Source organism: Acomys russatus, chromosome 2, assembly GCF_903995435.1.
Source record: "Acomys russatus chromosome 2, mAcoRus1.1, whole genome shotgun sequence".
Lineage (NCBI taxonomy): Eukaryota > Metazoa > Chordata > Mammalia > Rodentia > Muridae > Acomys > Acomys russatus.
Window position 1 is genome coordinate 69,655,761 of NC_067138.1, and position 22,386 is coordinate 69,678,146.

At 39.6% G+C, this 22,386-nt stretch overlaps 1 protein-coding gene across 3 annotated transcripts in view; it reads right to left on the reverse strand.

The window, feature by feature from the left end:
* The window catches only part of Ptbp3 (polypyrimidine tract binding protein 3), an 83,061-nt gene that overhangs the window by 47,525 nt on the left and 13,150 nt on the right, over window positions 1-22,386 (reverse strand). For 2 of the 3 annotated variants that reach the window (XM_051162647.1, XM_051162631.1), the window contains one exon: window positions 4,305-4,389. In XM_051162647.1, coding sequence (XP_051018604.1) covers window positions 4,305-4,389 — 85 coding nt within the window. The remainder of the gene's footprint in view (window positions 1-4,304; window positions 4,390-22,386) is intronic. The other variant, XM_051162639.1, reaches the window with a different exon arrangement.

A 22,386-nucleotide genomic window follows, 5' to 3' on the forward strand; every position in this document is an offset into this window, starting at 1 on the left:
TTACTGAAAAACACAGAGACCAAAAGGCCCAAAATAAATATTAAAGTGCACACTTTTAACAATCAAGACTCAATTGCTGGAGCCTTATCTAGCAACTAGCACTGTCTTACACCAACATTCCAAGACAAAGTCCCAGTGATCTATGGCACCTGACCCCAAAAGATCAGACTCTAGAGAGACAACTAGTGCTGTAAAGCTTAATATTTAACAAGACGACAGAAGTTAGTCTGTCCTTTCATATATAACTTTTGCCTCAGCTCTGGACCCCACACAAATGGTCCATAAAAGTTAACTAAATAACTTGCCCTTCTACTGATGCAAAAGGCTTCCCTCCCTCAGTACGCAAAGCCTTCAGCAGCCTGCCTGCTACAGTTACACCACCGTGTGTAATGGTCTCTCCACTTCAGCTTTCTTGCATCTTTTTGGTAAATTTACAGCCATGCATCATTAGCCTATCACTGCTGTACAAAAATGGTAAAGATTTTATGAGGTAGCCATGTACTTCCAAGAGATTTGGTACAAACCAAATTTCTGTTTTCAAACAAGAAATTTTCTACCAACAGAAAGTAGTTTCCCAGACTCTTAAAATATTTTAAAGTTGATATTCAGATTAACTACAAAAGTATTTCTGATTCTACTGAAGAAGGGGGGGAAAAAAGGCCACTCAACAAGTCAGTATACACAGCTCTCACTTTGACACACAGTATGACTTTATTAAAATGTTGTGTCCTACAAAAACTAAAGAGCAGCCGGCTGTGGTGGCACACACCTTTAAGCACTTGGGAGGCAGACGCAGGCAGAGCATGGGTGCCACATGTATGCAGATGCTCATGGAGGCCAAAAGAATGTTCAGATTCCTAGAGCTAAAGTTACAGGCAGTTGTGAGCCACACTCACATTGTCATGGTAACACCACAAGTGCTCTGGAAGCAGACGTAGAAAAACCACAAGTTCAGACAAACCTGGGTTTGAGCAATTACAAAGAATGAAGGAAGTTATTTTTTAAAGGTTTCTTTGGTACTAGAGAAACAATGTCATGTAACATATGCAAGGTCTTGGGCCCAATGCCCACCATGATTAAAAGAAAAAAGTTTGTTCTGTATTATTTCCAAATGGAAAAATCAAAGTACGATTAATTTAACACACGCACGCATGCGCGCGCGCGCACACACACACACACTCATTCACGCTCAGTGCTCTGGGAATCTAGAACAATCTAGGAGGAACATTAAAAGATGTGTAAATCAAACAAGTCTAGATGAGTAGGGCCTGTCTAGCATTTGCAAGGACTAGATCCCTAACAATATCCTCTCACATCTTGGCAAAAAAGAAACAAACAAACAAAAAAGAAAACTCAAACGGATACAGAGAAATGAAAACTATAAACTCTGCCAAGACAGGGTAAGCAAGTCCGGAATAGTTCCTGCCTTACAAATATGTATGTCAGACATACTGGGCTAGAAGGCTGAAGATGGTGTTCCAACGTTATAGAGAATTTTGGGTGACTGTTCAGACAGCAAACTGTCTCAGTCATTTCTTCATTTTGGAAGCTGCTAACCTGCACTTCCAGTTCACTCAGGTAATTAAGTTTTATTCCTACTCAAATCGCTGATGGAGTTGAAGATGAGATAGTTTAGTCTTACAATTAAGCTTAGTTGGTTAGGGGTTAAGATGTTTTTAGATGAAGATAGGAATGTAACATTTATATAATTCCTGATTGTCTCATGGTTCTTCCTGCTGTATGTAGTTTATTCATGTGTAATAATATAAATGTATATGTTTAAAAAAACAAACACAATAAAAAAAAAAGAAAGAAAGAAACTATAAACTCCAAAATAGAATACCTATGAAGCCCAAGGGTTCTCCGTTCTCCACCCCTCACATCCAACACTGGCGTGTAGGCATAAAGGCTACTGTATAATTCAAATGCTGCACCTTTAATCCCAGCACGCGGGAAGCAGAAACAGGTGGACAGATGTGAGTTCAAGGCCAGCCTGGTCTACAAAGTGAGTTCAGGGCAGTCAAGGCTACACAGAGAAACTCTGACTCAAAACAAAATTCAAATGCTGATTTCTATACAACCCATATCTGATTGTAATCCTTGTTCTGAGAAAATCTCCTGTCTCAATGCTGTGTAAACACTGCTCCCCAATTGTCCCGATATGCCAATAAAGTACCTTACAGACACTCATTAAGAAGGGGAGAGAATAGGGCTGACTTCCTGCCAGATAGGAGAGGGGAAGTTAGAAGAGAGGCCTGGGACTTGGGGGAGGGCAGAGGCCCAGGGGACATCACAAGAGAAGAGCTGGAGCAGGAAAGCTACAAAGTGCTACAAAGTACAAGGATCTCTGGGATGTAAACGGAGAGGAAGCCAAATTAGCTTACATAGTTAGAATAGAGTAATAACTGCTCAGTTCTTGTGCTGAAAAGCTTGATTTAAAAAAAAAAAAAAAAGTCTCAATTATTTGAGTGATAGCCAGGTTAAGAAACTGAGAAACATACACAATTTTACAAAAAATAACCCTAACAGCCAGACGCAGTGGCACACACGCCTATAACCCTGGCACTCAGGAGGCTGAGGCAGGCAAATCTCTGAGTTGGAGGTAGTCTGGTCTACAAAGTAAGTGCAGGACAGCCAAAACCTACACAGAGAAACCCTGTCTCAAAAAACAAAACAAAACACCATAACCCTGGGGGTTGCACACATGGGCACTATCTAGCCTCTATATGGGTACTGGTGATCAAAATCAGGCCCTCGTGCTGTACAGCAAATTGGAGAAAACAAAATGACTAAATCACAAAGTGATTCTAATTATCCAAAACAACATTTGTTTTTGTGGTTGTGTTGTTGTTTGGTTTGTTTTTCGAGACAGGGTTTCTGTGTAGCCTTTGGCTGTCCTGGGCTCACTTTGTAGACCAGGCTGGCCTCGAACTCACAGCGATCTGCCTGCCTCTGCCTCCCAAGTGCTGGGATTAAAGGTGCATGCCACCACGCCCAGCTCAAATTTTTTAAAGAGAAAAAAAATAACAAAATATGTAAGGGAAGATGCCAGGTGATGGTGGTGTATACCTTTAATTGCAGCACTCAGGAGGCAGAAGACAGAGGCAGACAGATCTCTGTGAGTTCAGGGCCAGCCTGGTCTACAGAGTGATTCCAGGACAGCCTGGGCTCAGTTATACAGAAAAACCCTGTCCTGGGGGAAAAGAGTAAGAGAAGCTAAAACCAGGCAAGACAGGTGTGCTGGTCCTACAGGTTTAACTGGAATCTCAGGAGGAGACAATTCAGGAGTTGGATCGCTCCTAAGGATAATGAAAATTTCAGTAACAGCGCTCAAGCCTACCTGTACCTCTGACATATCCGCTAAGAACTCTAAAGACAAAGGCAAGCATCTCTCCCACACAGAAACCTCAGGGGTAAGTCAGGCTGTTTGCATATTTTCCTTGCTTTCAAGTTACTCTGAGCGTACTGGTTAATCTTGATTGTCAACTTTTGGACACTATAATAGATTCATCTGGGAGATAAATCTTCGGGTATAGTGTAGGAAGGCTTTCCAAAGAGGCCTTACTGATGCGGGATGAGCCACCCAGAATGCAGGTGGTATCCTTCCATGAGTTGAGGCTTCTTGGCTGAATAAAAAGGGAAGGGCAGTGAGTACCAGCACTCATCTTTCTTTGCTTCCTGGCACGTTTGTGCATAGGCAACTCAACCCTGCGCTGCATCCTTACAGCGGCCAGAGGTTAACTTGGGGTGTCTTCCTCTATCACTCTTCCCCGTAATTGTTGAGACAGAGTATCTCACTAAACCTAGAGGCTCCTTGTTCTGACTAGACTGGGTGGTCAGCAAGCTCCAAGGACTCTCTGTTCTCTACCTCTCACAGCCCAACACTGGGGTTACAGACACGGGCAGTAGCCAGCTTTACATGGGTACTGGTGTTCAAAATCATGCCTGCACAGCAAGCACTTACCGACTGAACTACACGCATCTGCCCAGCTTCTTCTCTGTGATTCTAACGTGAGCTCAACTTTACAAAGTTTGCTTTAGTCTCAACTCCCATATCACTCTGTTCACATGTTTACATTAACAAATTCTCTGCCTATAAAATCTTTCCAATTATTTTTTTGGTAGATGTATAACATATTGGAACCATTCCTAAATTTCTTTTTTTTTTTTCCTTAGCTGACTCTTTCCACTTCTCTTTCTGAATAAAAAATCATAGATTTTTACAGTAAACAGCAATATATAAAAATAATGAAAACAAAAAAAGCTCACAGAAAGAAAACTTGGGAGGGGGAGTTAAAACTTACCATACACACCTGTAGAAGGAGTAGAATTGTTCATGGTAGAAGGTCCGTTAATGACACCAGAAGAAAGAAGCTCATCAGATCCCCGCTGAAAAGCAAAATTAGTACTCAATAAAACAAGTTTTAAAATACTGGTTTATATTTACTATTAAATTTACTAAAAGTTAGTATTATTTTATTTAAGTAAAAATATTTAAGAGGAAGGTTAGATGCAAACTGTGTGGTTAAGGGAAAATTACAGCAGATGCCTACCAATGTAGTTACTTAAAAAAAAAAAAAAAAAAAAAAGCGGCTGGCCGTGGTGCCGCACACCTTTGATCCTCGCACTCAGGAAGCAGAGGCAGGCAGATCGATGTGAATTGGAGGCCAGCCTGGTCTACAAAGCAACTCCAGGACAGCCAAGGCTACACAGAGAGACCCTGTCTCCAACCAAAAAAAAAAAAAGCAAACCAGTAGAGACATAGTTTGCTCTTGACAATTCCTATCATCCAAGCTGTTTAAAGTACTTAACTGATTTGAAAGACTATATTCTGCCAGTTTTTAAATAAAATATATTTACATGAAAATAATTTATTTGGCTGGGCATGGTGATTTACACCTGTAATCCCAGCACTCAGGGAGTCAGAGGAAGGTGGATCTCTGTGAGTTCAAGGCCAGCCTAGTCTACAAAGTGAGCCCAGGACAGCCACAGCTACACAGAGAAACCTTGTCCTGAAAAACCAAAATAAATGAATTAAATTAAAAATAATTTATTTATACATTCTAAGAACCTTGCCTTTCAATACTCATTTCTAAAAATAAATCTATAAGGACATAGTTTATATCTGTACTGGTCAATTTTTTTTAAAACAAGTACTGATTTCTATACCATTAATCCTAAAATCTATCTTTGGTGTACACTATTTGTTTTTCTTTTTCTTTCTTTTTGTTTCTTTGGTTTTTTGGGACAGGGTTTCTCTGTGTCACCCTGGCTCTGTAGACCAGGGTAGCTTCAAACTCAGAGATGTGCCTGTGCTAGGCAAGCACCCTATGTCTGAGGTATAGCCCTAGACCTTCCTTTGTAGGAGTCTTGTTATCTCAGGAACAGGGCCAACGCTAAATGGTGATTTCTCTATCCTCTTGCCTCAGCCTTCTTTGTGCAGGACTGCAGTATGAGCCACCATATCCATTCAAGCAAGAATTTTGTCCTATATGCCTATCTGAACACTCATTGCTAATATGTATCAATATAGCATTTTCATTATAATCCTAATATAGAACAACAAGGTTATAAAAGGATAATAAATATGGAGTGAAAAAAATCAAAACCAATTTATTTCAAATGGTTCAAATTTGTCCATCTTGGCAAAATTTTTAAAAATAAGTACTTTGGAGCCGGGTATGGTGGAGCACACTTTTAATCCCAGCACTTGGGAGGCAGAGGCAGGTGAGTTCGAAGTCAGCCTGGTCTACAAAGTGAGTTCAGGACAGTCAAGGCTACACAGAGAAACCCTGTGTCAGAAAGCAAAACAAAACAAACAACAACAACAAAAAAGTATTTTAACTATATATTTTATAATAATACTACCACAAATACTTACTTTCATTTTTAATTTATGCGTGTGCTTGTTGACTATATGTTGTGGGGTAGCGAGCGCCCAGGGTGGCCTGAAGGAGTCAGACCCCTGGAGACAATATTACGGGGGATTGTGAGCTGTCCAGCCTGGGTGCTAGGAAACAAACTTTGGTTTTCTACAAAACAACTCTTAAAAGACACTAAGGTATCTCTCCAGCTCCTAATAACAAACATTTTGCTTTCTGATGAAGGACTAACCTCCAAATGTGTCTGCATTACTATAAATAGAGTTATTTTTTTAAAGGCATACAGAAAGCTCTTTTAACTAAAGTTTAACAAAGACACCTTGAAAAAAACAAAAAAATTAAATAAACAATCTGGATGAAAGAAAATTTTCAAATAAAAGACCAGGATAGTGCCTTAAAGCACAGAAATTCCCAATTTCTGAAATAAAGGTGTTACTATGCGTTTTAATCTGATAATTAATGGACAAACTTTGTAGTTTGCCTCTTACCTGCAGATAAGGTTAAGGATTTGAGTTTTAAATACAGTAATAATCTGCCAGGTGGTGGTGGCACATGCCTTTAATCCCAGGACTTGGGAGGCGAAGGCAGGCAGATCTCTGAGTTCAAGGCCAGCTTGGTCTACAGAGTTCCAAATCATCTAGGACAACACAGAGAAACCTTGTCTTTAAAAAAAAAAAAAAGGCCTTTAAACCCAGCACTTGGGAGGCAGAGGCAGAGGCAGGCAGATCACTGTGAGTTCAAGGCCACCCTGTCTGGAAAAAACAAAAAACAAGTAAACAAAAAGTAGCAACCCAATGTTCCCAACACTAGTGTAAAAGGAGGAATTAGGAGCTGGAGAGATGGCTCCTGCAGCTAAGAGCACTGGCTGCTTTCCAGAGAACCCAGTTTAACTCTTAGCACCACAGAGTAGCTCACAACTGTCTGGAACTCCAATTCCAAAGAACCTAACACTCTCACACCACTACACATAAAATAAAACTGATTATTTTTAAAATAAGGAATTTAGTAAAATGCATTTTGTTAATAGATATATCTTCTACATACATGTGTGCTCAGTATCAATATGTTTCATGTCAAAATATAGCTGATTTGGTAAAAGGCTCAAACCTGCCTTTGTTTTAAAAACAAACAAACAAACAAAAACAAAACACTGACTCCTGCCTTAGGCCCACAAGGCAACTAAAGTAAGGATGAGACCCTGGTATCTCTCCCTTCATTTTGCAACTATAGTCCTTAATTCTGCACGTGGACATGTCAATCACTACCTGGGGAAGAGACAATACCTAACTAGCCTCTTTATTTCCCTTTAAGGTGCAAGGAACAAAGATGTACCTGAGCCACCTTATTGGCAGCTATTAATGTCCTATCCCGGATGCCCCCTCTCCCCAAGTGTCAAGAGGTCTTCAGTCAGTGTCCTAAACCTGAAGTCACCATGGATTCCAGAAACAATAGAACCTCACAATAGACCATGACCCAAATAGAGGTTAATTGTCCACGATGGCAAGGCAGGGTTCTGAAGCATAACTAATTATCCAAGAAGCAGCTTGCCCCCTAGAATAGTAGGGACCTTCTGACTATGGTGCAGAACCAGAAAAGAGACAGCAAACACACCACACCATGATCAGTGCTTAGCTATATATGCCGCTTGTCCCACCTACCACCACGCTTCCTCTAAACTTGTATTAATACCACAAAGATGAACATGAACGGGGATCCCTCTTCCTGTTTCTCTTTCCAACGCATGTGATTAAATCTCCTTTCTCTGCTGTTGGCATGCTGTTCTTGTGGACTGTGTACAGTTTATCCTTGTTCATTCAAACGCTGATTTCTCTACCAACTATCTGGTTTTAATCTGGACATTACATTGTGATGTTTATTTTAAGTGTGTCTCAAGTTTGTGTAAACATGTCACCATTTGTTCTCTGTATTGCCAATAAAAGTCAACTAGCCAATGCTGAACAATAACACAGAACAGGGTAGGGCATCCTGGTCCATTAAGGAGAGGAGAAAAACAGGAAGGAAGCACGTGGAGAGGTCTAGGATGTACCAGGAGGAACATGTCAGACCTAGGTAGGATATGAGTAAAAAGCAAGTATAATGTGGGAAATCTGAATAGGAGTAACTATTGCATAGTGCTGTCCTCTGGGCTAATTAAATAGATCCTAGTCTCTCTGTGTGGTTATTTGGGTATAAAGCTGGTTAAGGAGTAGCTGCTGATTTATTAAAATAATAAATCAATATTAAATATTAATAATCATTAAACACTCTGCTTTTCACAATTGCTCATCTCTTTCACTCACACAGTTGGGACAAGTGGCTGTGCCCAGCCTGCTGAGCTTGCTCTTAAAATCCTCCTTGTCATCTAAGCAACCCTTTCATAAAATACTCTAAAATGATTATGTTTAAATGTCAAAACAAAAAATACCAAATAAACAAAAAACTCACGAAAACCTTCTATATGGACTAAAGACTAAAATGTAAAGAGAAAAATGATGGAAACTCCAGAAGATAATGGAATAACTTTGTGATTAAGGAATACAACACTTTTTCTTCTACAAGAAACAAAAAGATATGTAGGAATATGGCTGTTAACTCCAGCACTCAAGAGGTTGAGACAGGAGAACCAGATGTTCCAGAGCAGCCCAAGGTACACAGTGAAATTGTTTCAAACAACCAACAACAACAAAAAGCATAAATGTAAAGAAAAAATAGATACATACTTTAAAATTAAGATTTTTAGGGTAAAAGAAAGAAAATATAACAATGGCACACACATATGCATGAGTATAATCAACAAAGGATTTATAACCTTAAAAAGTCTTTTTAAAAGAGATTAAGAGCACTGGCTAGAGCCAGGCGTGGTGGTGCATGCCTTTAATTCCAGCACTTGGAAGGCAGAGGCAGGCGGATCACAGTGAGTTCAAGGCCAGCCTGGTCTACAAAGTGAGTCCAGGACAGCCAAGATTACACAGAGAAGCCTTGCCTCGAAACCCTCCCCCAAAAAAATTAAAAAGAAAAAAAAAAGATCACTGGCGGCTCTTCCAAAGGTCCAGTGTTCAATTCCCAGCAACCACATGGCGACTCATAACTGCCTATAAATGAGATCTGGCACCCTCTTATGGACTGCAGGTGTACATGCAGGCAGAGTACTGTGTACATAATAAATACATCTTTAAAAAAAAAAAAAAGAAAAGAACAAAACACAAGAAATGAGAATGAGAGTTAAGATTTTAATGACAGAAAATAAGCAGCATTTCACTAAGCAGCAGTAGACTGTATGACCACTGTAGAGCACCTGTACTTGGTCCTTTCTTGTGAAAGGATCACCAAGCCTCCATTCACAGACCACGACTTGCAGTGCCTGGAGTGGGAGAACAACTTCCTGCCTCACTGGTGTTGAGCATAGTTTTGTGATATTCTTTGGCCTCTGGAGTGTGAACACTACAACATTTAAGCGAAGCATAAGTTAATCTGCGAGGGGAGGGGGCAGCCTTTTATTTGTTGTTTTATTTTCTTTGCTTTCACTCTATAACATTACTCAGCAGGACACTTTCCAACACGGGAATTAAGCAGAGCCACCGATATTGTAAATGAACAAGAACAGTATATGCAGTCAACACAGGAAAACAAATTTAACCTTACAGGTTACTCAGGGACACGTAAGTTAAGACCATAACAGAACATCACCATGTTTAGAAAGGTGGCAAAATGGAGCACTGGTAAGGCTGAGCAACAAAACTCTTAAAATTAAATGGGATTAACTCGGTGTGGCTTAGTGAGAATACACATTGGTACAGCTTGTAACACTATTCAGCCTAGGAAAGCCAAACATATGACTAGCTAAAGAATCCCGTGACCTACCCCTATGCACACAGCTAAGACATGCTTACTGCAGACTTAGACATAAGGATATTCTCAGAACATTATTTATACTTTAACAGCTGGAAACGACCAAGTGTCATCAATTACAGAATAAGTCTTTATAAATGTGCAATTGGTTATAAAGAAACATGAACTTCTGTCTCACAGAATAAGGTAATCTCAAACATTAAGAAGTCAACCACATAGAATAAACTTGTGTTAGGTTTATTATTACTACTTTATGTGACATATATTATGTGTGTGAAGAAGTCAGTTCTCTCCTCAAAGACAACAAAAATGTTTAGCAGGAAGAAAAAGACTGCATCATAGGTAAACAATTGACGGTATTACCAAGGAGGTCTTAACAGACTAAAAAAATGAGACATCATGTGGCAGGTGTAGAAGGGAGGTTAGCATTGCATCAACAGTCTCCTTAGAAACACATGGTCAGTTTACACAAGTCCAGCAATTTCCTGTGGACTTGTTAGCTCTCTGACTATGTCAACATATAAATCAGCTTCTCTTGCCTCAAGCATCAATTACTGAAGCTCCCTCCTACTGAAAAACAATTTAATACACGGGGCAGACAAAGCAAAGGAATAGTGTAATTAAGCAGTACAAATGAAATGTTTCATTACCAAATTTGATGGGAATTGGTTTTATTTGCAACTCAAGTGTGAATATTAATGTGTCTTTTAGACAATCAGTACAACTGAGGAAAGCCACTAAAATAAAAGGTAAGGAAGATTTTGAAACCAAACCAAAAATCTAATTTCAGATCAGACCTAATACACTCATGAATTCAAGGATACGGTATCATTTGTTTTACCTATCAAGACCATAAAGGGAAACTATTCCAAAAAATTAATTCTCTAGAAGTCTAACTTTTCTTTTCCTTTTTTCTCTAATTTTTTAAAATACACATGATCCTAAAATATTGAAATAGCCGAGCAGGGTGGTGCACGTCTTTAATCCAAGCACTCAGGAGGCAGAGGCAGAGGCAGAGCGAGTCCAGAACAGCCAACGCTATACAGTAAAACTTTGTCTTGAAAAAAGTAAAGTAAGAACACGGGAGGACTTTTAGTAAGATTAAATATTTACTTTTAACTGGCACATAGTAATCATGTGTGCATGTGGGGTAATTATGTGTATTAACAGAACACAGTATGATGTATCTTTCAATTTATATACACAATAATGATCACGATAACTGACATATCTATTACCTGACATTTCTTCCTTGAACATTTAAATTTCTTTTTAAAATTATCATTAAAACTTAAGCAGGAATTACACGAAATCTTTAGAATACTTTGAGTAGCATTGCCATTTTAGTAAAAGTTTTGTTTTGTTTTTTTTTTCTTTTTTGAGACAGGGCTTCTCTGTGTAGCCCTGGCTGTCCTGGACTCGCTTTGTAGACCAGGCTGGCCTCGAACTCATAGAGATCCTCCTGCCTCTGCCTCCTGAGTGCTAGGATTAAAGGAGTGCACCACTAGGCTTGGCCAGTAAAATTAATTCTTATCATCTATAAATAAGGGATATCTTTTCATTTTTTTGTCTCAAAAGTTATTTTGTAGTATCACTGTATATCATTAATAACCTATTTTTTGTTTGTTTTTCAAGACAGGATTTCTCTGTTCAGTCCTGGTTGTTCTGGAACTCCCTCTGTGAACCAGGCTGGCCTTGAACTCAAAAGATCTGCCTGCCTCTGCCTCCCAAGTGCTGGGATTAAAGGTATGCTCCACCACCGCCACCACCACTACATGGCAAAGCCTGTCTTCTAAGTGTTGTGATTAAAGGCATGTGCCACCATCATGCCCAGCTCAACCTTAGTTAATTTATTTGTAAGTTTTTGTCTTCTAAAACCTCTTGATTTCTTCAGTAACTTTGTTGCTGCTGTATAAAAGTCTGATTTTTAGATATTGAACCCTCCAACCTTACTAAGCTTTTCGTCAATTCAAACTATTTTTGGAATCTTTAGATTTTCTTCCATATAAAATAATCCATCTGGAAATATTGATAATTTGGCTTCCTTCCTTCTATGTGGATACCCTGTATTTGTTTCCTTCATCTTATTGCCCTGCATATGATTCCCAATACTATACTGAATGGTGTAGGACAGCTGACATCCTTCCTTATTCCTAATCTTGAAAGCAGCAATTGATGCTTTTCTCCATTCTATGACTAGCTATGTGGGACTTTCACACACCATCCTTAGTGTGGTGAGTTGCATTCCTTTTCCACCTAATCTCTGAAAGACTATTTTATCATGAACTAATGTTAAACTTTACTAATTTCTTTTGTTGCTGTTGTTTTTTTTTTTTTTTTTTCGTCACTCAGCGGATGCCATGTACCACACTGACCACTTTGTGCACACCGAGACAGCCTTACACCCCTGGAATAAAGGCCATTTTAATCACCCCTGCATTAAAGCCCATTTTAATCGTAGGTATAAATATTAATGCATGACTGAGCTAGATTGTTGGAGGAAGGTCCAACTGTGTTTTCAGTTGCTGATTTCGTGCCTTGAGATCTGGCTACCACCCTGCTATGAGCATTGTTATGAATGTTAAAACTGTCTCCTATAACCATGTAATGATAAGGAACTTTGCCCAATTATCCCTAAATGGCTAAATAAAAATGCTGAAGCCTATGATTAGGTAGAAGAGAAGGAGGTAAAGTTTTAGGTGTCTGGGCTTGGGTTAAAGGGAAGAGAAAATAGAAGAGGAGAGGAGGAGAAAGAAGATGGCGCTGAGCACATAGGTGTAGGAACAGCCTGGAAGAACTGAAGCTGCCCCAGGAGCCATCAGATTAGCAAGTGGTTGGTTCTTATGTGGGTTTTATGTTTGTTTGTTTGTTTTTTGAGACAGGGTTTCTCTGCGATGCCTTGGCTATCCTGAACTCGCTTTGTAGACCAGGCTGACCTCGAACTCACAGTGATCCACCTGCTTCTGCCTCCCGAGTGCTGGGATTAAAGGCGTGTGATACCTGGCTTTTTATGTGGGTTTTAAAGTTACTAGGATTAGAGTAGCTCAGAATCTACCCAGCATAGTGCTTGCAGCTTAAAAATAAATACTAGTCTCTCTGTGTCAGTCATTGGAGAACTAGCTGGATAAAGAAAACTGTTGCCGTAATAATTTACTGCATTAATAAAGAAAGAATAATTCGTTTCTCTACAACATAGATTTGTTAATGTTTTACTGGCATTTTTTGCATCTTTTTATCACATATATTGGCTTATAATTCCCATTTTTGATAGGTCTTTGTCCATCTTTGGTATCTAAGCAATGCTAGCCTCAGAGGATGGTTCCCACTATTATGATCCTATGAACACTTTCAGAATTGGTGTTAACTGTTTGGTAAACTTACTTTGAAGGTAGCTCAGTCTACAAAGTGTTTGGCAGTAAAGTGTCTGCCACACAAGCATGTGATCCTACCCAACTCTGGATTCCCAGCACATAAAGTCCAGCACACACTAGTCCTAGGGCTTGGATGGTGGAGACAGGAGGATCCCTGGGGCTTGCTGGCCAGCCAACCTAGCCAGACGGGCAAGTTTCCAGAAACAGCTGAGGAACACCTTGATTTGAATGTATAAGCACATGCACTCACATTCTCTCTCACACACTCTGGGTGTTATCTCCCTCAGTAAAGAAGTCACAAGATCCTGGGCTTTTGTTAGAATTTTAACACTGACTCAATCTTGGTATTTGATATTTGTCTTTCTGTGTTTCCTCTGTTCTCATGATTTGATTCTGGTAGGTTTGGGGGATGGTTTTGTGTATTCAGATGATTTATGTGCCCAAAGATCTGGTTGCAGTCTAAATTGGGCACTGTCATTTCCTGTCTCGTGTTGTATAAAAACTGTTCTCCATCTTCTCTGGTTAATAAAGAGCTGACAGGCCAATAGCTAGGCAGCAGAGTTAGGGCTAGACTTCCAATCCCAGGGCCGGGGGTCCCAAGTGGGAGAGGAGGGGAAAAAAGGAGAAAAGGTCAAGGAGAAGGAGGAGCGATGAGGACAGACTGATGGAGCAGAAGCATCTAAGGGAGAGTCTATGATGGCAAACAGCATGGGGCATGTGGCTAGGAAGTAGCCTGGCTAGTTTAATCGGATTAGAATAGATCAATACCTGCCCCACTTGGTGCTTTAAAGCTTATTAATAAATGTAATAGGTCTTTGTGTCATTATTTGGGAGGTAGAATGAGAATAGAAAACAAAAAAACAAAAAACATTGTTTTGCAGGTAGGTAACACATACCCAGAAACAACTTTGTCTTGGATCTCCAGTTTGCTAATGTGAAGTCCTATAAAATAATCTCTATTAATCTTTGCATTTCAGTGGCATTATTAACTGTAATGTCTGTTTACTTCTTATACATTTATTTGTATTGTCTGTCTTTTTCTTTGGTTAGTCTAGCTAAAGGTTTTACAATTATGATTACAACTACAATAAACCAGCTCGCTCTTCATTAGACATTGCTTGAGTGTTTTAGAGCTCCTCCTCCAAGACTATATCTGCTCTGATTACTGGCATTTCTTTCCATCTACTGATTTGGGGTTGGGTTCACTTCCTCTTGACATTCTATTCCCTATCATTAATGAATTTGAAATCTGTTTGGTTTGGTTTTCTTTTTGGGGGCACAAGATCGTATTTGCCATATGGCCTAGATTGGTCTCAAACTCATGAGCCTCCTATTGCTACCTCCTGAGGACTAGGGTTCTAACTATGTACCCCATATGCTATGATAGTCAATTATTAAAGTTTCCATCTTAGTGCTGCTACAGCCATACCCCACTGGCTTTGGCATTCTGCTTCAAGAGATTGGTTGTACTTTTTCCTTTGACCCACTGGTTATTCAAAGGAATGTTACTTGGTATACATGCATTTCTCTTCGTTATTTTGTTTTGTTTTGTTTGTTTGTTTGTTTGTTTGAGACAGGGTTTCTCTGTGTAGCCCTGGCTGTCCCAGAATTCGCTTTGTAGACCAGGCTGTCCTAGAACTCAGCGATTTGCCTACTTCTGCTTCCTAAATTCTGGGATTACAAGTGTGTACCACCACTGTCTGGCTTATTTCTACTATTTCTTCCTTCCTTCCTTTCTTTCTTTCTTTTTTAAGAGTTGTCTTGTAACCTATCTATTTAGAATACTCTGCACAGAAGAATATGCATCCTGCAGCTGTTGGGTGGAATATTTTGTGTCTGTCAGATCCACTTGTTCTGCAGTATACCGTATCTCTGATGCTTCCCTGGTGATTTCTTTCTACGTGATCTGTTCATTAATAAATATGGGATGGAACCAAAAAAAATACTGTCGTTACAGTCTACTCTCCTTTTATAACTGGTACTGTCTGCCTTATATAAAAGAGTGGCCCCAAAATTGCATAAATACATATTTTTAACTATAATTCTAGCTTGCTAAACTATCCCCCTTCATCTTTATAGAGTGTCCCATCTCTTCTCCATTTTTTATTTAATGTGTATTTTCTCTACTCACTTTTGGTTTCTGCTTGTAGAGAGTATCTTTTTTGATCCCTTCACTTTCAGTTTTTGTGTGTCTTCACAGGCAGCATATAAGCTGGTCCCACATGGTTTCTTTATTCAGCCAATCTATTTCAGTGTACATCTTGTAGCTAAATAAATTAATTCATTTGCCATAGACACACCTAGTTTTTAGAGCAGTAAACAAAAACAAAAAAACAGTAAAATCAGCAACTGGACAATAAGGCACACCCTAATTTCCCCCTCACTTTTGGGGGTGGGGGGGAGTGTGTCTTGTGGTCCAAAAAATACGGTACATTCAAGGGTATTACTAATAAAAAACATGGTCTTGCTATTCTGTTAAATACTTCTCTTTGTTTTATGCTTTTCTCTAAAGGTTTGACCTTTTTTTTTTTTTTTTTTGGAGCTTCATACTTTCCTACATTTTCATTTATTACAGCTAATCTAGTGATAGCAAATTCCCTTGGCTTTGCTGTCTTGGAAAGTATGTCTTCTTCAATTCTAAAGAGTAACTCTAAAGCTGGGCATGGTGGCGCATGCCTGTAATCCTAGCACCCAGGGAGGCAGAGGGATAGCTGTGAGTTCAAGGTTAGCCTGGTCTACAAAGTAAGTTCCAGGACATCCAAGGTTCCACAGAGAAACCTTGTCTCTGAAAAGAAAGAAAGAAAAGAGTAACTCAAGGGGGTAAAATAATCTTTGTTGCCCCTCCCGTCCCTCCCTAGGACTTTGAATCTATCCTATCATCCATTTGATTCTATCCTATATGGTTTCTCCAGAGAGCCCTGCTTTACATTAATATACCTCCTCCTGCTGTGGTACTGGTATCACACTCAGGACTTCATGCATGCCAGGCAAGTGCTCTACCACTAAGCTACACACACAGGCTAACTTGACATCCTTTTTCTTCCTATTTCTAGAATTCTCTTTATCTAGTATGTCTGATAGATTCACTATAAGCCTTAGAGAAGTTTGTGGGTTTTTTGTTTTTGTTTTGTTTTGTTTTTTTAGGTCAAATCTACAGAACCCTTTGATCCTATTAAGTCTGGACATCCATTTGGAAAGTCTTCAAGTATTTCAAGGAATAAACTTTTGAGATGAGGCCATGCTGTGGAACTTCCTACAGGATATTAATTCTCAAATTGGCAATGCTCCTGCCTCTGCCTCCCAAATTCTGAAATAACAAGTGTGCACTACCACGCCTCGCCACTTTTGAACTTTAACAATATTATCTTTATTGCTTATTTGTGAATTCAACATTAACTCTAGATCCTCATTGTGAAAAACAAAGATGACAGAGGTAGTAATCTCCCTGCCCCCTTCCACCGGTTTACTCCTTTTTTTTTTTTTTTTTTTTTTTTTTTTTTTTTTTGGTTTTTCAAGACAGGGTTTCTCTGTGTTGCCTTGGCCATCCTGGACTCACTTTGTAGAACAGGCTGGCCTCGAACTCACAGCGATCCGCCTGCCTCTGCCTCCCGAGTGCTGGGATTAAAGGCATGCGCCACCACGCCCGGCCCGGTTTACTCCTTTTATTATTGTAATTGTCATATTCTGCCCTGCAATTACAGGCTCTGTCCACTCCTGTGGTGACTAAAGGCTGACTCAAAGTTGAAAATCAAGAAATGGCACTTTTATAACTATGTAATTATTATTAAGAAATCATAGTCCTGATACAGTTCATTTTCTATTCTATGGTCCAATGCCACACATAAAGACAAAAATCGTTCCTAGATTTAAGGTCAAACACATTTTTACAGGCCTATTAACTGCATACATAACACAGGCTAATTTGGACTGGTTAACAATCATAATTTTTCTTACCCTGTTTGTTTAGCTTCCCATGACATCTTTAAATGACCTTAGTTTTGGTTTTGCTTATATTCTTGTCCTTTATCATATCAACATTTGCTTCAAGCTTTCCATGACAGTATTCACTCCACCGGGGTCTCCTTGCTCAAATCAGAATGACTGCTTTCTAAGCACTCTAGACAACAGTCTAACAAAGTCTTCTCACTGCTCTTCCAGGATGGCTCAATGTTTTTTTAAACCCTTTTCCTTATTCTTAGTTTCCTTTTTCGTTTTGCTAAAGTACATCCCTAAATGACTGTATGTAAGTCAACAAGGTAAGGTTTCTAGGCCCATGCATATGTGAGAATTCTACCTATAAAAAGGATCATTTGGGGGAAAAAAACAAAACAAAAAGGATCATTTGGCTGGACGGCCTGGTAGCACACACCTTTAATGCCAGCACTTTAGAGGCAGAGGCAGAGGCAGAGGCAGAGGCAGATGGATATCTGTGAGTTCGGGCCAGCCTGGTCTACAAATTGAATCTAGGACAGCCTTGGCTGTTACACAGAGAAACCCTGTCTTGAAAAACAAAAGCAAAAGCAAAAGCAAAACAAAACAAAAAAAGCAAAAACAAAACCCCACTAGATCACTTGACTACAGTACTGGATTAAAATTATTTTCTCAAGAAAATTATACACTGTTCTGTTTTCATTATGTAGTGTGCCTAAGTTGCCAGCCTGACCTTCAGTCTAATCAGACCTTCACTTATTTAAAACTAACTTCTCTGTCCCTGGAACGCGTCTTCATCTATGGAGTCCGGAAGTTTCATGATAGAATAGTAACTTACCTAGGTCTTTCATAGTCATAGTACTAGCTAACCAACAGAACTTTGCTCTGTAGCATGAAATTAATGTGAATGGCTCACTCTCATATCCAAATTTAACACACAGATATTTACAAAAGCTAGAGGAATGAATGTTCCAGAAATTAAGATACTTAAAGAGAGCTGGGCAGGGTTGGCACACACCTAGCACTTGGGAGGCAAAGGCAGCCGGATCTCTATGAGTTTGAGACCAGCCTAGTCCACAGTGTGAGTTCCAGGACAGGCAGAACTAAAACAGAGAAGCCCTATCTCAAAAACCAAAACAAAAAGATATTGAAAGAGAACACCCTAAGGAAGCAGTGTGTGTGTGTGTGTGTGTGTGTGTGTGTGTGTGCGCGCGCGCGCGCGCGTGTGTGCATGTGTGTGCATGTGTGTGTGAAGGTGACATAGACAAATGGCTACAGACTGAGTTAAAGAGCCGAAAGTCTCAGCAAAAAGATATTTGAAGGAAAAAATAAATTATTCTTGCTTAAAAATGCCCTCAAATATACAAAGCCTTAGAAAACCTGCCATACAAGCACACACTAACTTTTTGGGAAAAGTCATTCAAGTCAAAAAAGAAAAACAAAGCCAATAGGTGACTCATCAAAGACAGAAATAGGGGCTGAAGACATGGCTCCACAGTTGAGAACCCTGGCTGCTCTTTCAAAGGACCTGGGTTTGAGTCCCAGCACCCACACAGTAGTTCATAACCCTGTGTAACTCCAGTTCTAGAGGGTCTAGCCTCCATGAGCATCCAAATACTGCACATAGACACATGTAATCAAAACACACATGTAAAATAATAACTTCTTTAAAAAGAAAAATGAGGCAGTAGGGAGATAGTTCAATTGGTAAGGTGTGTATGGTACAGTCATAAAAATCTGAGTTTGAATCCCCAGTATGAATAGAAAAGGCCTGGTAGAGTACTTGTAACACCACTGCTGAGGAGGTATAAACAGAAGGATCCAGCCAAGCAGAGTGCCACACGCCTTTAATGCCAGCACTCGGGAGGCAGAGAAAGGCAGAGGAAGCCGCATCGCTGTGAGTTCGAGGCCAGCCTGGTCTACAAGAGAAACCCTGTCTCGAAAAACTCAAAAACAAAACAACAACAACAAAAAACCAGAAGGATCCCTGGGGCTTCCTGGCTAGACAGTCTAGCACAACAGCACAGCCAGTGAATCCGAGGTTCAATGAAAGACCCTGCCAAGGTGGAGGCAAGTGGTTTGGCTGGTAAAGGTGTGAGCCTCACAAGCTTGGCAACTTGGCATTCTAGCCCCAGGACCCACATAAAGGTAAGAAATGAAAAACAATTCCATGAAGTTATCCTTTAACCTCTACATGTGTGAGTGCATGGGCACACATGCACAACACATGACACACAATAAATAGAAATTTAAAAATAAGGCAGAAAGAAGTTAGGGGAAGCTGGACAGTGGTGGCACATGCCTTTAATCCCAGCACTCAGGAGGCAGAGGCAGGTGGATTGCTGTGAGTTTGAAGCCAGCCTGGTCTACAAAGTGAGTCCAGGACAGCCAAGATAACAGAGAGAAACCCTGTCTCGAAACACCAAAAATATAATAATAATAATAAATTAAAAAAAAAGAAGTTGGGGGAAAGCCAGATATTAATCTCTAACCTCAACACAAATTCATGCACGTAGGTATACACACATACATATCACATACATACAAGATCAAGGAATTGATGAAGACAGAAGCTCTCATACATAAGCACATACATATTCATATTCACCCCCACACAAAAATCTACAGGTATCTTCGTGAGTCACTTACCATCAAAAAAATAAAGTTACAACCCAAAGAAAACAATGTCAATGAAAAAAAGAAGGTGAAAAATCAATAGTACAATTTCATCCTAGTAAATCCTTTCTGGAGACTTAGTTAACAAACTGAACATACAAAATATGACAAGAGGAAACAAGTGATACGGTCAACAACTTTGCTACCAGATATACTGCATGTAGAACCAGCTAGGAATAAACATTAACAGGAGTGGATAGTTAGGGCTTCAGTTATAACAAAGTGGTGGCGCACTTATCTCACATGTACCAAGAGGGCATCATAGCACAGATACAGTATCCGGCTGGTAAGCTTATCTGTCAGGGCCAGGAAAGAGTCCTGACTATTCAGCGCCACTGCTGTGTGAACAAAAGGTAACCACGCACAGCACAGAGGAGCCACTCCAGACGAGCAGCACTTTTCTTTTTTCTTTTTCTTCCGAGACAGGGTCTCTCTGTGTAGCTTTGGCTGTCCTGGACTCACTTTGTAGACGGCCTCAGACTCATAGTGATCCGCCTGCTCTGCCTCCCAAGTGCTGGGATTAAAGGCATGCACCACCACACCCAGCTGTTAGGCCAGCAACACTTACTAAGATTTTTCACATCCGCTTTTCACCTGTCAGGAAATATTAACCTTATTTTTTCAACACTTGCATGTATAAAAACTATTTGAGCTTGCAAGATATACAAAACAGATGATGGTGAGCTGTATTTAGCTCTTTAGCCCTGGCTCACCAATTCCTGTATCTGTTCACTATTGAAGTCTCAATTTTGCCCAAAGGAATCTACTGAGACTTATTTTTCGGTGACCAAATAATAAGTAGGCCACAGTGCTACAGGGCCTGAACTCAGGAAGATGAGACAAGAGGATTGTATCCAGGGTACTGGGGCTACTGGAAAGAAAGAAAGACAAGAGAAGAAGGGAAAAAAGGGAAAAAGAGAAAGGGAAGAAATAAACTAGAAATAGTAACAAAAGAATAGATTGCATTTAGAAATTAAAAATTTTTAAGTATTAAATCATCCATGGATTCAAAAGAAAGTTAGGGAAAAAAAGGAAACTGTAAGTCACTTAGAAAATATTGATAAAAAGCAGGGCATAGCGGCACACGCCTTTAATCCCAGCAGCCGGAGGCAGAGGCTGAGGCCAGCCTGGTCTATAAAGCAAGTTCAGGATAGCCATGGCTACACAGAGAAACCTTGTCTCAAAAAACCAAAATAAAATAAAAAAGTAAAAAATGTGAAACTGAAAACCACTGTCAGAAATTTAGAGAGCTTGTCTCAAAATAAATTATAAAAAAAGAGAGAAAGAAAGAGCACTCAGGGCTTAGATTTGTAGTAAGTAGCACTTGGGAAACCCTGGCTCAGCGCCTAGTTAGGAAAGCTGGGGAGAATAAACTATAAAGAATCTCTGTAAAAACTACTGACTATAAAAGAAAAATTACGTGGCTTTACTGTTCAAAAGACTAGCAATCTCCTTAAGAGAGAAACAGACATGTTTCATGTTCACAGAATAGGGGAATGAAAAAACAAACAGGAAAAAAAGTTCACTAAAAGGGGATTGGTGGGAGGGCTCAACAAGTAAAGACGAGTACACCCAACGATGCAAGCCTGACAACTGAGTTAACCCAGGAGCCCTCATAAAGGCAGGAGAACTGACTCACCAAAGCTCTCCTCTGACCTCTACATACACACCCTATAAACAGTAATAAATTATTTTAAGTTAACAAAATGGGTAAATGGTACTATTGGTACTATTTCTTGAGATTTTCCCTTAAATTTATAATAAAAAATAAATAAATGAAATTAATATTAGTACATGCCTATGTTTGGTGAGTATATGTTTGTCTGGTGTGCGTGTGCACACGCATGTGTGTATACACATATGTATGTATCATACATTAGTTTTATAGCTAACATGAGCCTCAAATTTTCCTGGAAGTAGTTCAGATGCATCTGTTTCCATATGGTTACCCAGCTCATCTGATACCATCTGTAGAAAATAAGCTCAACATAAACGTGAAAATAAGATTTAAATGCCCTAGAACAGCTGAAGCAGTTTTGATAAATAACCATTTAGAGGAATTACACCTCACAATTTCAGGATATATTACATATTTGCTATTATTAGGAGCATATGTGATAATTATGTAAGAGACTTACAGGTGGTAAATTGATTTTAAACAATGGTGCCGACAGGCATTAAGCTATAGAATAGAAGCAAGCCAAACAAAGTCTTTTGATTTTGTTTGTTTGTTACCTTTCCCCCTCCAAGACAGGGTTTCTCTGTGTAGCCTTGGCTGTCCTAGACTCACTTTGTAGACCAGGCTGGCCTCAAACTCACAGCAATCTGCCTGCCTCTGCCTCCCGAGTGCTGGGATTAAAGGTGTGCGCCACCACGGCCCACCTGTTTTGTTCTTTAGAGACATGGTTTCTTACCAGCCTCTTGCCTCTTCAGTGCTGGGATTGAAGACACACACCCCTATGTCCAGCTCAAACAAAAATCATTTAAAAACTACATGACAAGGTTTCAAATAGCTATAACCAATATGTTATATATAAGGTCTCTACTAAAAATAAGTAGAAACATATAATAAAGACAATTTAAGCAGAGAGATATAAACTCTAAAGGAAAAATAAAATATTAGAAGTAAATACTGGCCAGGTGTAGTGGTTCATGCCTTCAATTCCAACACTTAGCAG